The 14,873-nt window shown below is 35.6% G+C and overlaps 1 protein-coding gene across 3 annotated transcripts in view; it reads left to right on the forward strand.

The window, feature by feature from the left end:
• The window catches only part of SHPRH (SNF2 histone linker PHD RING helicase), a 57,224-nt gene extending 43,490 nt beyond the window's left edge, over positions 1 to 13,734 (forward strand). For 2 of the 3 annotated variants that reach the window (XM_052784796.1, XM_052784797.1), the window contains 7 exons: positions 779 to 850; positions 2,594 to 2,782; positions 8,183 to 8,275; positions 8,839 to 8,925; positions 9,388 to 9,566; positions 11,654 to 11,734; positions 12,983 to 13,734. In XM_052784796.1, the coding sequence (XP_052640756.1) occupies positions 779 to 850; positions 2,594 to 2,782; positions 8,183 to 8,275; positions 8,839 to 8,925; positions 9,388 to 9,566; positions 11,654 to 11,734; positions 12,983 to 13,079 (798 nt within the window). In that variant the 3' untranslated portion in view covers positions 13,080 to 13,734. Of the gene's footprint in view, positions 1 to 778; positions 851 to 2,593; positions 2,783 to 8,182; positions 8,276 to 8,838; positions 8,926 to 9,387; positions 9,567 to 11,653; positions 11,735 to 12,982 lie in introns of those variants that run through there. The other variant, XR_008234796.1, reaches the window with a different exon arrangement.
• Positions 13,735 to 14,873: the final 1,139 nt, after the last annotated feature.

The following is a 14,873-nucleotide window of genomic DNA, read 5'->3' on the forward strand; positions in this document are numbered from 1 at the left end:
AGTGGGGGGCAGGGATTCGCCGCTCGGGGACTGGCTGGGTGTCGGTCGGCGGGTGGTGAGCAATTGCACTGCGCATCATTTGTACATTCCAATCCTTTGATTATTGCTGTTGTCATTTTATTAGTGTTATCATTATAATTATTAGTTTCTTCTTTTCTGTTCTATTAAACCGTTCTTCTCTCAACCCACGGGTTTTGCTTCTTTTCCCGATTTTCTCCCCCATCCCACTGGGTGGGGGGGAGTGAGTGAGCGGCTGCGTGGTGTTTAGTTGCTGGCTGGGGTTAAACCACGACACCTTCTTAAATGGAAGGACAAGCAGGTCTGTGCGTCAAATACATATAAAAAACCCCAGACAAACCCCATGTATCTCACATTATTTTAATTACAGTGTTCACGTAAGTACAATTATGCTTAAGTAAGCATAGTTAAGCATGATTGAGTATATTTAAGCGTTTCTAGAACAATGTGAAGCTGATAGAAAATATGAGGAGTTTCTTGTTTGAAGCTTGTATTTTACCAGGATTTTTCAAAGCTTTAGTAGAGATGCAGATGCTATCCAAAGGACTGCAGTATAAACAGTGCTCCTTTTACTTATAAATAAGGTATTTTTTAAACTCCTCAAGATAAACTTATTTATTCATGAATGATGTTTTTTAATTTGCTCACACAGGTTTTTTTTAAGGACTTCATTATTCATTTTTTCTAGAAGCTTGTTTTAAATATAGAATAACTTTTTATTGCTTGAAACACGAAGTTTATTTTTTCTTCTACTTTATAGTCTCAGGATAAAACTACTGGGGGAGTTAACCCAGAACCATGTCCAATCTGTGCACGTCAACTGGGAAAACAGGTAAGATATTTAGTCAGCAGGCTTTGTTTTTAGAATGTCTTTACTTAGATCTGAGTCAGCTGTGTGTCAAATTTTCAACATCTGATTTTAAATGAACATTGTATTGAAACAGGGGAAATAAGCCCTTTCCTGTAATGTACCAACCAGCTTCCCCCCTGAAATAACATCTTGCTCAGATGCAAGCGCCTCTACTGCCTTTAGCTGTTGACATCAGTGCTTAAGTGTTTCAACAAAAGTGTTCCAAAAATGTGTGTTGCTGATTGTTTTATAACTCTGAAGTTTTGCTTTCATACTTTTGTCAGAAAAATTTCTTTGCCATTTATAAGCTAATAGAATGAAGAAATAGATAAGCTTCTATAGTATACTATTGTATTTTACTGTAACCGCTCTTCTTGATGGTATTTTTTTTATCTAGACTTTAAAAAAATGGATATTAGCCACTTAAACATTAGTAAAAAACAATAGAATGAGGACTGGCAATCTGGATTTCTTGCCCTACCACTTACCTGCTGAACTGCAGGAGCTGAAATTTAATTGAGATTTAATCAAAACTGATCTATATCATAAAGTACAAAGCTATAGTTTATACTTTACTTACCATGCATTATGTAAAAACATGTAAGGACACCTGTACAGTCAAACTAAATTGGCTTTTTTTTTTAGGGTAGCTATTTTAAGGTGTTTTAGCCTCTGTTAGGTTTATAGACATGTGTAAGCACAAACTGGTGTCCTGCTATGTTTCCAAAATGCCCTCTCTGCTCTTCTTCCAAGGGAGATAAAGGTTTTTACACAGAACAGTTGTTTGCCCTGTTAACTGCCATTATGCTTCATCTCGGAGCTGGAGGAGCTCACTGAAAGGAAAAATAAGGAACTTTTAAAATGCTTTGCATCCTGTTTCTGCATGATTGAAAGAACCTTACAAAGCCTAGAAGATCTTTTTGCTTGATAATCAGTCGTTTAGTCAATTCCCTCTGCTTCTTGCACCCATGAAAACTTTTATTTTTTCCACTTAAAATGGCCTATGGAACAGACTAGAACAGAGTAAGACACTATTTCTAGGTGCAAAAACCCTGGTTTACAAATTACTCCTCCGTTATGAAAGGTCACAGCTGACACGTAGATGTTCTAGACCCGCAAGGGAAGTACAGCTTCTGCAATGAAATCTTTCGTTTCTAAGGCATTTCTGTCAAAAACAGATTAAGCCTCTCTGTTCAAAATCTTCTTTCCTCTTAAATCCAAAGATCGTGTCTAGGACTTAAAAATAGGTAAAAATTAAAGCGCTTTCTTTAGGATTTTATTAATAAAGACTGATCTATTATGAATGTATAAAGACTTCTACAGAAGGCCAATACAAACATTTGTGTAATCTTTTTTAAAATGGTGTAAATACTTAATCTCTGTACTTAACCTATGCATTAAGAATCATCGTTCACAGAAATGAAAGACTCTACGGTCTTTCCTCGAGTTTAAAACTGGGAAAATGCAAAAAATTAACAATAAATGCAGATAACTTCTGTGGATCGTGAATCTTTCTGTGCTGGAAAACTTTGAAATCCAGGCTTTTTAGCAGCTGGAGTGCTAAAAATTCTAAAATTCTTCAATTTTAATCTGATGAGTTTCATGAAAATAAAGTAATGTTTCTGTAAAAATGTTATTTATCATGTACTACTACACTGTTTTTCTTTTGCATTGATCCAAAACTGATACTGTGTTGTATTGGTTTTTTTTCAATTCCCTGCATAGTGGGCGGTGCTGACATGTGGACATTGTTTTTGTAATGAGTGTATAGCTATCATCATAGAACAGTACAGCGTTGGCACCCGCCGGAGCTCAATTAAATGTGCCATTTGCAGGCAGACAACATCTCATAAAGAAATATCGTATGTCTTTACTGCAGAAACTGCAAATCAGGAGGATGATATTCCTGTAAAGGTACGTTGTTTATATGAGCTTTGTGGCCAAACTTTCAGCAGTGTATATTTGTTGTGTTTTGTTGTGTACTGCATTTAGGGAGTCAAATCTACCATATAGTTTTATAAGTAGGTTCACTTTTACGATTTGTTTTGTTTCTAACAGGTATAGCTCTTTTTCTTTTGAATTGGACATGATGTATATAGGCCTTTCTTACAGTGTAATCAATGTTTTTGCATCCTTCCCCAAGGAAGGATACGTGTTTTTCTGTCAAGTAAAAGGTTTTTTGGTTTTTTTGTTTGGTTTAGGGTTTTTTTTTTTAACCTAGCCTTTTCATAACTTTCAAGAGTTTCGGAAACAAAACACGAAAGGAAATGGCGTGAAAGAGTGTATCTTTTTAACACTTACTCTTTAAATGTGCCTGAGAAAAGGCCTTGTAGATGGATTACAAAATTACACATCTGTTAAAGTAATGCTGTCTTGGTGTATAGGTAGGAGAGACAGCTTTTGCTGAGCTTTAGTTATGATTTTTAAGTATTTGACACTGGGTAGAAATCAATGTTGTTTGTATGCAGGTGATTATTTGGTTTTTGTTTGGGTTTTTTTGTTGTTGTGATGTTGTTGACTTTTTGTAGCTAAGGAGAGATGAGGCTTTTTGGAGGCAGAGTTGCTATTTTTGCTTGAGATGAGTAGTTTGAGAAAGCTGCATGTACTATAAGGCTATTAGGATAATGTAAATATTTTAAATTGGTAAGTCTTCATTGTTAGCCACAGAATATAAACGCTGATTCTGAATTTAAGATTAGTCATCTGGAATGTTTCTTGAGCTACCTGAGAAGCAGAGTAGTTGTTTTGCATTTTGCATATCTATGTAATATTGTCTGCTATACAGACCATAATTAGGAGGAAAAAACCCGACTACTTTTTTAATAGGGGTGTATGAACATTAAAAACCTGAAGGGAGATTATATCAATGCTTCCTCCATCTAACTAGTCCACTAATAAATTAGTGGACAGGTTCTAGTGAGTATATTCAGTAACTTGACCCAAATTTTATTCAATAATAAATCAAATCACAGCAGAGAAAATAGAAATATTTTAATCCCATAAAAAATTATTTATCAAAACCAATGCTTTTCATTGGAACCTGTTGACTATGAATTTGTTCTTTGAAGAAAGGTTTCTCTGGTGCGATGTTGGGGACATTCTCTTTTCCCTACAAGTGTATCATCAATAACATGGTTGTGAGGCTGCTTTCTTCAAGCTCATCCCAGTTCTTTTGATCTAGTTGTGTGGTCTAAGCTTTTTCTCCATATTCTAGATGAGTGTTGACTCTATGCAGCTGGATACTCTGCCAGTATTCTTCTTGGGGTTTTTTGTTTGTTTATGTATGAAAAATCAAAAGGAAAACTTTGGAAAAACTATTAGTGCTTCTTGCCTATCTGTGTTTTAAACTTGTTGGTGTTTGGTTAAAGCCTCACTGACTGGATACATATACCTACTGAAAAGATGATTGTTGAATAAAGAGTGACTTTTGGTCTTAAAACAGCTCCCTGCCTGGGCAATTACTTTCTCAAGGCTTTCCACTGACAATGCACAGCTCTGTTGAAGACTGGTAGCTGTATTTTCCACTGTGACTTTCTGTGTTTACTCCTTTTAGTCTGGCTTTCTGAGGAGATGAGGTCTTTTCACTGTACTATCTTAGACTTCTCCCTTAATTTAGCAACCCATTAGATCATTTCAAACAGCTTGACGGAGAGTCTGAGTTTCGAAGGCAATTAATTTTCTACAAGCCTCATTAAAATAGCTGTACACATAAAGGATGCCCCCTACTTGGCAAAATACTATGGCTTGACTTTCCCCTTACTACAAAAGATATCTGAAAGTTCAAGTCTGGGGGGGAAACTATATTTGTAACTTGTGTGCCTTCCTAATGACAAAAGTTAATGAACCTCTGGACACAAATGTGTAAGAAAACAGTCCTGATTGCACTGTTTTATCTACTTTTCTTGGTAACAGAGGGTTTTCAGTGGGTTGAAGGCAGGGGTGGAGCAAGAGACAGCATCTCCATGAGTCTTTAGCAATACTGAGACGTATGTAGTGCATAGATACATTTTTGCTTTGCACAAATCTGTTACAGAATAGTGTTAAACCAAAAAAACTGTTCTTGCAGTTGTGGAAAAAAATAGAGGATTCTGGACTAAAATGCAAAAGTAAAAGACTAATGTTGGTAGTATTTTGATTTAGATGATATTGCTATCTTAAATTAAAATATGGTTATAATACAGCTGGACATACCAATCGTAGTTTTAATCCGGTTAGCATAGTTAAAAGTAATAACAAAATGTGCTGACAAAGACTTGCATGGTATCTGTGCAAGTCTCCTTGAACTTTGCGGGTATACTAGGGTTGCTGGCCTGTACTGAAATGAATGCTACCATGTTCAAACTAGTTATGTCGCCCTCCCTGGACAACTGGAATGCCATTTTATGAGTAGATGCTTCCTAACTCAAATTATTAGATTTGAAGTAGTTGACAGCATGTGGCACTAGGGGGAGTAAATAGGCTCTGTTTTTGAAGTGTTAGTTATTTGGACCTTGCTTCGTACCTGTTTTTTAACAGATTATTTCCTCGGGGTTTAGAGATATCACCCTGTTTCTAACAAGAAAATTTCAACTGTTTCATAAATTAGACTAAAAAATAAAATAAGTAGAATAACTAAATTTCATAGGTAAAACACAGAAAGAATATGTCATCCAATGTCCTGTGTAAAGGGTTATAGTGTTTTCTTGAAGTATTTCTGCATCAGAAACTTCAGGCAAAGCAAAAATATGAATTCTGTGTGAATTCACATGTCATCTAGAGCAAGGCCCATTCTTATTTAATGAAAAATTAACAATTTATACTGTGGCTTCATTGTATGTACTATCAAAACAAGCAGCATTGTTAAACATAAAAATTTCTGCCTCATATTCTTTTAAGGACAGTTAAGAAAGAATAACTAACTATGGTTTCTATAGAATACTGAGGTTAAGACCAATAGCTTGCAGTATGTATATGAAAACTGTGTGATTTTTTTTTTTCTTTATTTTCAGCATTTATATTTTCATCTGAACTTTCTCAGTCCCTCTGGTCTCTTTCAGTATGCAGTATCTCTCTCTTTTTTTTTTTTCCTTCTGTTGTGTTGTATACATCGTGCTCTTTATTGTACCAGCACTAGCCATCTTAAATTAATGCCTTAGATGCAAAAGGACTACTGTAAATGGGAGCATTTTATACTGAGAGCGCGCTTACTGGCATCCCTGCATGTTTTGGTTCTGTAAAAGCTTTCAGTGTCTGGTCAGCATTACAGTGGGTATTGCCAGCCTGTCATCCGAGACAGAAATTGTTTGTTAGAGGGCAGTTTTGATTCTAATGTGTGCTGTTCCATAATTAATTTGAACTAGCTAATCTGTTTATAAATACTCATCTGGATATTCAACAAAATTACAAACTCAAGGTATATGGGTAATGAGTGGGGTAGCATTTTTTTAAGACAGGCTGAAAGCCAAGAACTCATAAAAGCAAGGGTACTTGTATCAGTTTCATCTCTCCGTAAACATTGAGAACAAAATTAATTTTTTTGTGTGCTGTGAACTAAAGCTTCAGTCAATTGTTAGTTCAATGAGAAGTCTAATACAGTTTGTCTAATATAATGTAAGTGGAGGGATGGAGAACTTTGCACACTTAGTTATCTTGTTTAAAAAAAAAAAGAGCAAAAAGATTATAACCACTTTGATCATTGTGCTGTTCTTTTCTTTGCTGTAGTTCCTCTGACTGATCTTATACAAAGTCACATTTGTAACACCTGACTCACAGGAAGCCTGAAGGATGGAAAAATCAACAACAGTGGCTAAAACTAGTAGCTCTTATAGCAGGGAAAGATAGGACCTATGGTAAGGTCCAAAAAAAGTCTCTGAGGAAAAGACAGTCAGAGCAAATTAGCCAGAATTGTCATCGTTGAATCAGAGATAAATGGTATCAGAAAAGCACATAAATGACCCTGGAATATATAGGAAATACCAAAAGTTAGTCTCGGATCTCCTAACTGTAGGTGGTTATGATTGGCAGGCAGCTGCCATAGGGCTGCAAATGTGTCATTCATCTTTGCAGATCATAACACCTACTGACATAAGCATTTTTAATTGTCTATCTGACTTTTGGAAACAGTGTTAATGTCTACCAGGTGCAGCAGAGATGACATGAAAAAAGCTGGTTTATTTCTATGTCTGACAGAGTTGGAATCACTACGGAAGACCCTGGGAAATAAAATGGTGCTGCTTATTGCAGCCTTTGGTAAAACAGTATGCAGAAAGTCTTTTATGTGTATTTCTGGAGCATTCATTTAGTTGCATAATGTATGAATGATCAAGCAGCCCAGCATTGGTTCCCAACATGTGCTTAGACTGCTGACATCCTTCCCTGCCAATTCTGTAAACAGCATAACTTCAGTAAATTTGATCTGTCATTGTAGCAAGCCAACATAGTTAATTCAATGTTCAGAGGACAGGTGCAGACAGAAATAAAACAATATTTGTCCAGCTGAATCTAGTGCAGCTTGAAATTACTATGCATGTAAGAACTAGTAAGGAATTAAATAAGGGCTTCTTAAAAAAAAAAAACACATTAGGTAAAATTTCTGTAATACAAAGTACATACTGAAGGAAATAGAGGGAGATACTAAAGAACTGTTTCTCGGAATCCTTGACTTAAGGGGAAAGGGAGGAGTACAGAAATCAAAGTGGACAAGAAGTGGAATGTAGTATTGGATTCACTAAGCACTGAAATACTTCTGAATGCAGAATATGAAGATGTTTTCATTGCAGCATGTAATCCTTCAAGAATTAATTTAATTGTATTTACCAATTTCTTATTATTTTACATATAATTAATGAGCTTCATAGTATTGAGCATAAGTTTGGTGAGAAACAAAAGCAACAGAAATAGCGTTCAGGTAGGTTTTTTCATTGCCAGTTTTCAAGAGGTGTGAAGGGAGGGAAATTTAAGTGTGCATTTGGAAGATTCTTTAAAGATTGTACCACCAAGTTAAACCTCAGGAGGCCTAACTGGCATGTTTGGTGCAACTGCACTGCTTGGGCTATCCATTCTGTCTCATGCAGAACTAGATAAGTGTATCTGTGTGGCACTTTATTTTTCTGGGTACTGCACATGCTGTAATACACCGTGGATCCTAGAGCAGTGCGTTATAAGGGAGGTATAAAAGCAGTTCAGTGCTACTTAACCTGCCCTTCCTCCAGGTTGCTAATTTTTAAATTTGTGTAGGATATGTAAAAGTCCTATTATAGCATTAGTTAATAAAGCAATGAATGTGGAAGGAGTTAATATCCTACTTTACTAATGCTCTTCTTTGACTTTTCAAAGGGAAGTCACTCCACCAAAGTGGAAGCTGTGGTCCGAACACTGAAGAGAATTCAATTTAAAGATCCAGGGGCTAAATCCTTAGTTTTCTCAACGGTATTAATAGCCATTTTCTGTTTTGTCTTGGGGAGGGCAGCGGGTGGTTTAAAGCGGTCATAATATTTTCAGGAATTAGTTTAGCTACCAAAATGTTGAATCACTCTGTACAGCCACTTGATTGTTTTGAGAATTTGTAGGGCCATTCATGTAACTGGGACATGAACAATGATTGTAGTCAACTGATGTAAAAGCTTGTTTCTTTAAAGGGCAAACACTTAGATTTATATGGGAGCATTAGAAATTCTAGATATTTTTAAATGTAATGTCCGGATATTTTTGATACATTGTAAAACTTGTTTTGTGATGGCTGCCAATTTCTTTTATTCAAGCTGATCTTTTTAATTACATTTCTTACTTAGTTTTATGAAAGATTTGGTTCCTGGCACACAAATCTTTTTTCTTTTTCTTTTTTTTACTTTTTTTAAAATTGCAAATGCTAGTATTTTGAAAGGCTTTTTTATCTCCTCTTTCTTAGGGAAGTTAGTATATTTTAGTTGTCGTTGTTTGTAATGTTGAGTTACTTTTATTGTGTTGTGTGGTTTTGTTTTGTTTTTTTACAGTGGCAAGATGTGTTGGACATAATTTCAAAAGCTTTGTACGACAACAACATGATCTTTTCTCAGATCAATGGAATTAGTAAATTTCAGGTACATAAAGGATATTTTTCTTAAAATTATTTTCAGTGGGGAAAATTACAGTTCATAGAGGTTAATTTGATCCTTTTACTTCATTGCTTCATTTGAGAGACTGAAAGAGCAGCAAACTTGTTTGGCAGAAGCTTTGATCTCCAACTCATTAATTCTGAAAATCATAATCACAAAAAGCCACAATTTAAAGTCTTTGGAGATAAACAGTACATTCATTTTTGAGAAAGAAGCATTGGCATGGATGTTAGGGGTAAGACACACTGATCAGTGTTGCAAGAAGTTCTTGCCTTCCTGATATCTGTCGAGTACCTGTTCCGGGATGACAGGTCTTGGATCAGTCAGGCTGCACGATTGTTACTCTGGGGCCTGTAGTAGCTGTTGAATTTCTTGAAAATATAGAGATGTCCCCCTCAGTCTTTATTGAGGAATTTCTGTCACGCTGCTGTAATGTTTGCCTTTTAGGAAAATCTCTCTGCATTTAAATATGATCCCAACATCAATATTTTGCTGCTGCCTCTTCACACTGGTTCCAATGGACTAAACATCATCGAAGCAACTCACGTTCTGCTCGTGGAACCCATTCTGAATCCTGCACATGAGCTACAGGCTATTGGCAGAGTACATCGTATTGGCCAAACAAAGTAAGAGTTAAAATTGCATTGAGTGGTTTAGATATGGTCCAGAATAGAACTGCATACTGCAATCAGAATAAATCTAGTTCACTGAACTTCTTAGGTTTGGAGATGAGGGTACTCATAGGAATCCTGTTTTTAAAGGCAATCATATAAGGGACAGAAAGATTAAAATTAAACAAAAAGTTTGCTGAAAATACACAACGTGTATTTTAGGGAGTTCTTCTGTGCTACAGGGTAAGATGCAGAAGCAAACTGCATTTAGGAAGAATGTAGGCTCTTGAGTCCAAAATCCTGAAAAACCTTGTTCAGCTGCTGCCTTATTTTATGTGTGCCGTTGATGCCTTGGTTTTTAACTTTGAAGTTCTGCTTGTAAGCATGTCCAGAAATGTCTTTGCTTTGCAGGTCTGAGCAACTCGCCATTTATGTCATATGTGGCTAAGTTCAGGCACAGCCCTTCCTAGTTGCCTTGAGAGGCTCCTTCTAGGTGGTCATTTCCAGCTCCAGACTAGGAGCTGTATAAGTTGTTGGGGGTTTGTTTTGTTTGGTGGGTTGGTTTGGTTGGTTGGTTTTTTCCCCAAAAGAAAGTTATAGTGCACACTCTTCAGAACTGATTAGTTTTTGAATCACAGTTCTGCCCTCACCCCTGTCTAGATCTTTTTGAAGACTTTAATGAGTTTGCAGACCTTTTGTTTGTTTCAGTGTTGTAGATTTTACATGGGTAGTACTGAATGCTTAACAAAGGTTTTGGAAAGTTTGTCCTTTTCATGTCACTTGAAAAAATAATTAAAAACCCCTGTACATGAAGAAGAAAAATAGCTGGAATCAATTCTGGAATAATAATATTCTAGAATAATGGTGTGTTTTGTGTTCTGGAAATGGAGACAAAGCGAGAGGGCATGAATGAGCATGCATGTGAAAGAATGTTTATGAACAGGTGGATATTTGGGTGTGTTGGTAAAGATTTTGAATTAATAGTGAGGGCATAGGAAAGATTGATTGCAACAGCCTGCATTATAATTCTACATGATGCTGGCACAAAATGTCTGGCAAAAACCTTGCAATAAAACCAGCAAGAATGTGTGCTGTACTTCTTAAGAATAAGACTTAAGCAAGGCTTATTTGAAAAAGGGCTCTATTCAAGTACACTGAGCATAAGGGAATACTGTGTTTAGTTTCACTGGTGCAACTATTACCAGTTCAGTTGAGTTCTTATTTACTTCTCTTTTTTTGCATAGACCTTTGCCTGTGAATCACAAAGTATTCCCCCAGCATTTCTTTGTGTAATGTTACCTGCCAAAGTTTCAACGTAAGATCTGAAAACCATCCAACCACTTTGAAGGGTTCATATCTTGAAAAATGTTTATATTGGGAACCCTGGAGTGATTTTTCATTTTTATCTTTGGAGATGACTCTTTTTCCATTTCATTTTCTTGTGCCTGACATTTCTGTTTTTTATTACAGCTTTCTTTTTGAAATTTTATTTTGTAAATGGAGTTCTCACTTTATGTTTATTGACATTTTGGGTTTTATGTTTTACCAGTGTTTACAATTTCATGTTTACTGACTACAGTTACTGACTTCTAAAAAAAAATTTATAGTATTTTGCCATCTTCATTTTCAAGAACAATATTGTTAAAATTCTGGGAATGAGCTTTAATTATCCATCACACTGAGCTCTGTCTCTTGGACTGACTTGTGACAATCCAGTATAAACATTGTATATAACCAGTGGGCCAAAGTAATGTCTTTAAATGACAGGCTAGGCTCTTGAGGACTGTTTGTTTATGGCAGGGACGCAGAAAGCAGAACTTTGTCCAGCATCCGCTTCAGGATTTTAGTTAATACAGCTTATATTCATTTAGTATGTGATCCAACCAAGTGGAAGTGTGTGCTCTGGGAGGCACTAAGCATCCTTAAATGTCAGTGGAAGTTGTTAATCACCTTGTAAGACTTCTTTCTTAAAATACAGAGGCATTTTTTTCAGCACTCTTACAATAATTAGTATGAGACAAAAATGGGGTCTTAAACTTTGGCAGTAACAGCATAACTTCTGCTCACTTCTGGTCTTGTTTTCTTTTTTTAAACACATTCAGATCTACCATTGTTCATAGATTCCTGATAAAAGCAACAATAGAAGAGAGAATGCAGACTATGCTGAAAACTGTAGATAGAAGGTATGCCTTGAATTTTTTTTAAAACATCATTATTGCACTGAAAATTAAAAGGTGGTTCTCAACCATACTTTTATTACAGTTAGGCATGCATATCTTACATATAAACGTCAACTGTTCTCCTTCACATTGTTTTGATTGACAAAAAAGTTTTAAGACTTGAAAAACTGATCTTTTAACCTGGTTCCAGTAACTTAAGCTTAAGGTATTTTAATTCTCTGGAGAATGTTTTGGTTATATTTTGTATATTTTATTTCACAAAAGCCCAATTAATAAATTATGTGTTATGATTTATCTTTTCAGTTTACCTACTTCCATTAGTATAAAAGCATTGCAATTAATGGAGTCATACTAAGTCTGCCGCTGGAGTGAAAGCATATGTTTGTTATAAGCTCTAATATAGGACATAAATTCTTTCTTTCATTATTTTTAAGTTCTACAAACCTAGTCTGTCAGTGCTGTGTCACACTGGTGGTTTTGCAGTCAGTGCAAGAGTTGTCCAGATGCTAGCTCCTAAGTCAGTCTGGTGTGCAGACACAGAAAGCAGTTTTCACTGTGTTTATCTTTTCAAAATCTGTAAGCAATGACAGACTGGGAGTGGAACAAAAGTGGTATTTGCATTCTTTATGCAGAAAGTATAAGAGGCTTGTACCTCTCTAACTGTATTGTATACACATAACAAATCTAGGAGGAGGCCTTAGTTTAAGAAAATTAGTTATTTTTCCTTTTTTTGGCTGCTACAAATTATGAGACTAAAAATTTACATGCGTATCTCTGGCTGTAGTCATGAAAGATTTCAGCTTTAGCTTCGAAAGAATGATTTAATCAGTTTCCCTATCTGTAAAGTAGCACTACTTTTGCATATAAAATTCAGATAAATATCCAGTGGTTGAATGATCCAGTAAGGGCTTATGTTTTGAAAGTAATATCAAACCTTAATGCTTGGAAGCTAAAGCCAATCCCTTAAATGTTGAGAGGGCAAAGCTGATTATCCCATGTTCTGCTGCCTCTGCAGTGTTTGGTGTCGACCACTGTTAGGGACAGTAGATGGACTTTGTATCTTACTCGGAATGTGCAAGAGAAGTAGCTGATGAGTGTGTGTATTTTCCCTGATAGAAAGTGTGTTTTCCTGCTGAGCTTCAAAGCTGAACAGTTATTGGACTCTGAATCATGTGGTCTGTCTTTAGTGCAAATAGCTTGTTACTTAAGTTGATTCCTTCTCTGATGTCTGCATGCAACTTTTTCCCACAGCCACACGAGCTCTTCCATGAAACAGTCAGAAGCCTCAGTTCTGACAGTGGCAGATTTGGCTGACCTTTTTACAGAGGAAACTGAAGAACTTGAGTAAAAACATTGGTTTGGCCTAATAAAATCAGAAAGTACCTGACCTAATAAGCACCAGTATATAATCCACTTGATCTGTCATTCCTGTAAACATCATCTAACATTTGTCCGTAACAGAGCTATTGGAAATCAAAAAGTCTTAATTGTTACTGTTTTATTCTGTGGTGAAGTTCTTAGCAGCACACACTTCTGTTAGCACTGGAGAAAACTTGCACTTTGCACATTATACAAAAACATGGATTTTATTCCCAAAGAGCGTTTGAGCTGGATGCTAAAACTGAGATCTTGGATCCTTGGTTGAGAGGATTTTTACCATCAGGTTTGATTGATTGGCTAGTAGCTCAGTCTGAGAGCAAAACTATGTGGGTGGTTGGGTGGGAAAGGGAAGGAGAAAAACACAAATCTAACTTTTTTTACTGTACAAAGAATTGTTAGAAAGAATGATTGTAAATTAATATTCTTCTAGAAAGGGCTTGTTAGCATTTAATGCAGAGTTACTGAAGGTATTATTGGTAACACTTTAAATGACTAATCTGTATTAATAATTTGGATATTTGTATTAGGCTTTTAGATATTCATAAAGACTTGTGACAGTTAAAAATTTCATTGTTAATGCTTACTCACTGCAAAATGTTGATAATTAAATTATGCTTTTTGTATGTGTGTTGGTCTGGTAATCAGTTAAATACTTGAACTTACTGTACACGTTTTCACTTATTCTTGAAGCCATAACTAATTTAGTGCTTTGTTTAAAAAAAAAAATAATGCATTTGTTACAGAATTTTAAAAAAATTAATTGGTTAAGCTGCTGATCACTTTATAATCATTTGGTGCTTGTGTACATTTTCTCACCCTGACTTTTTTGTCTAGTTCTCCCCCTTAAAGATGCAGCAATCTAAATATTCAAAATAGATGAAATTAAGGTAGGCAGTCTAATTATTAGGTACCTAATCTAAGTTAGATAATCGGTGGAGAGAGAGGAAACTTTTGTGGAACCTCATCCTTAGCTATGTGAGATCACTCTACCCCATCTCTATTGACAGTAGAAAGTTTAGAAAACAAACCTAGGCTAACTTTTGGACTGCTGAAAGTAGACAAGATAAATTTTAAGTCTTTTGGCATAGATTATGGGTACTCATTTACAAAACATCATTTCTGAAGGTATTACAGAAGCAAGCTCAGTTACGCAGTTGATGTTAAACACACTTTTGTGTTTAGCGACAGGGCAAATATATATGCATAAGCCACAGGCTACTTCCCTTAAATTACAGTACTTACTGTTTCAGTAGACAATGGGTTTTGTATATTTTAGAAAACTTACTTGAGATTGAAATTAAACTGTGTCCTTTGAGACATCTCATCTTAGACTTTTTACTCTAATCATGTCTGCTAAATAGATTTGCCATATAGTTATTGAGCTTCCTGAGTTCTGTTTTCAATCGTATTACATTTGGGTTGCACCATTTGGGTATTAAGCCTATCCGCATGGCAGACACTGCTGACAACAAATGTGAACAGAATTTACATGAATAATATTGTATCAAGAAGTGGTTTTTTGGTATTTATAGTCTGCTGGCCTTCTGGACCGATTAGATACTTTGTTCTAAAGACTATTTGAGTAAATTTACAGATAATACATCTTTATTTCCCATATTTGTAATATGTATTAGTCTTATTTATACATTTCGTTTTGGAGATTACTGATTTTTTGCAGATTACAGTTTGCAGCAAGGGAAATAGAATAGGTGGTAGACCTTTTTTTTAAATGAGATTGATCCAATGGTTTGCACAGAGACTG

Source organism: Harpia harpyja, chromosome 4 (assembly GCF_026419915.1).
Source record: "Harpia harpyja isolate bHarHar1 chromosome 4, bHarHar1 primary haplotype, whole genome shotgun sequence".
NCBI classification, from domain to species: domain Eukaryota; kingdom Metazoa; phylum Chordata; class Aves; order Accipitriformes; family Accipitridae; genus Harpia; species Harpia harpyja.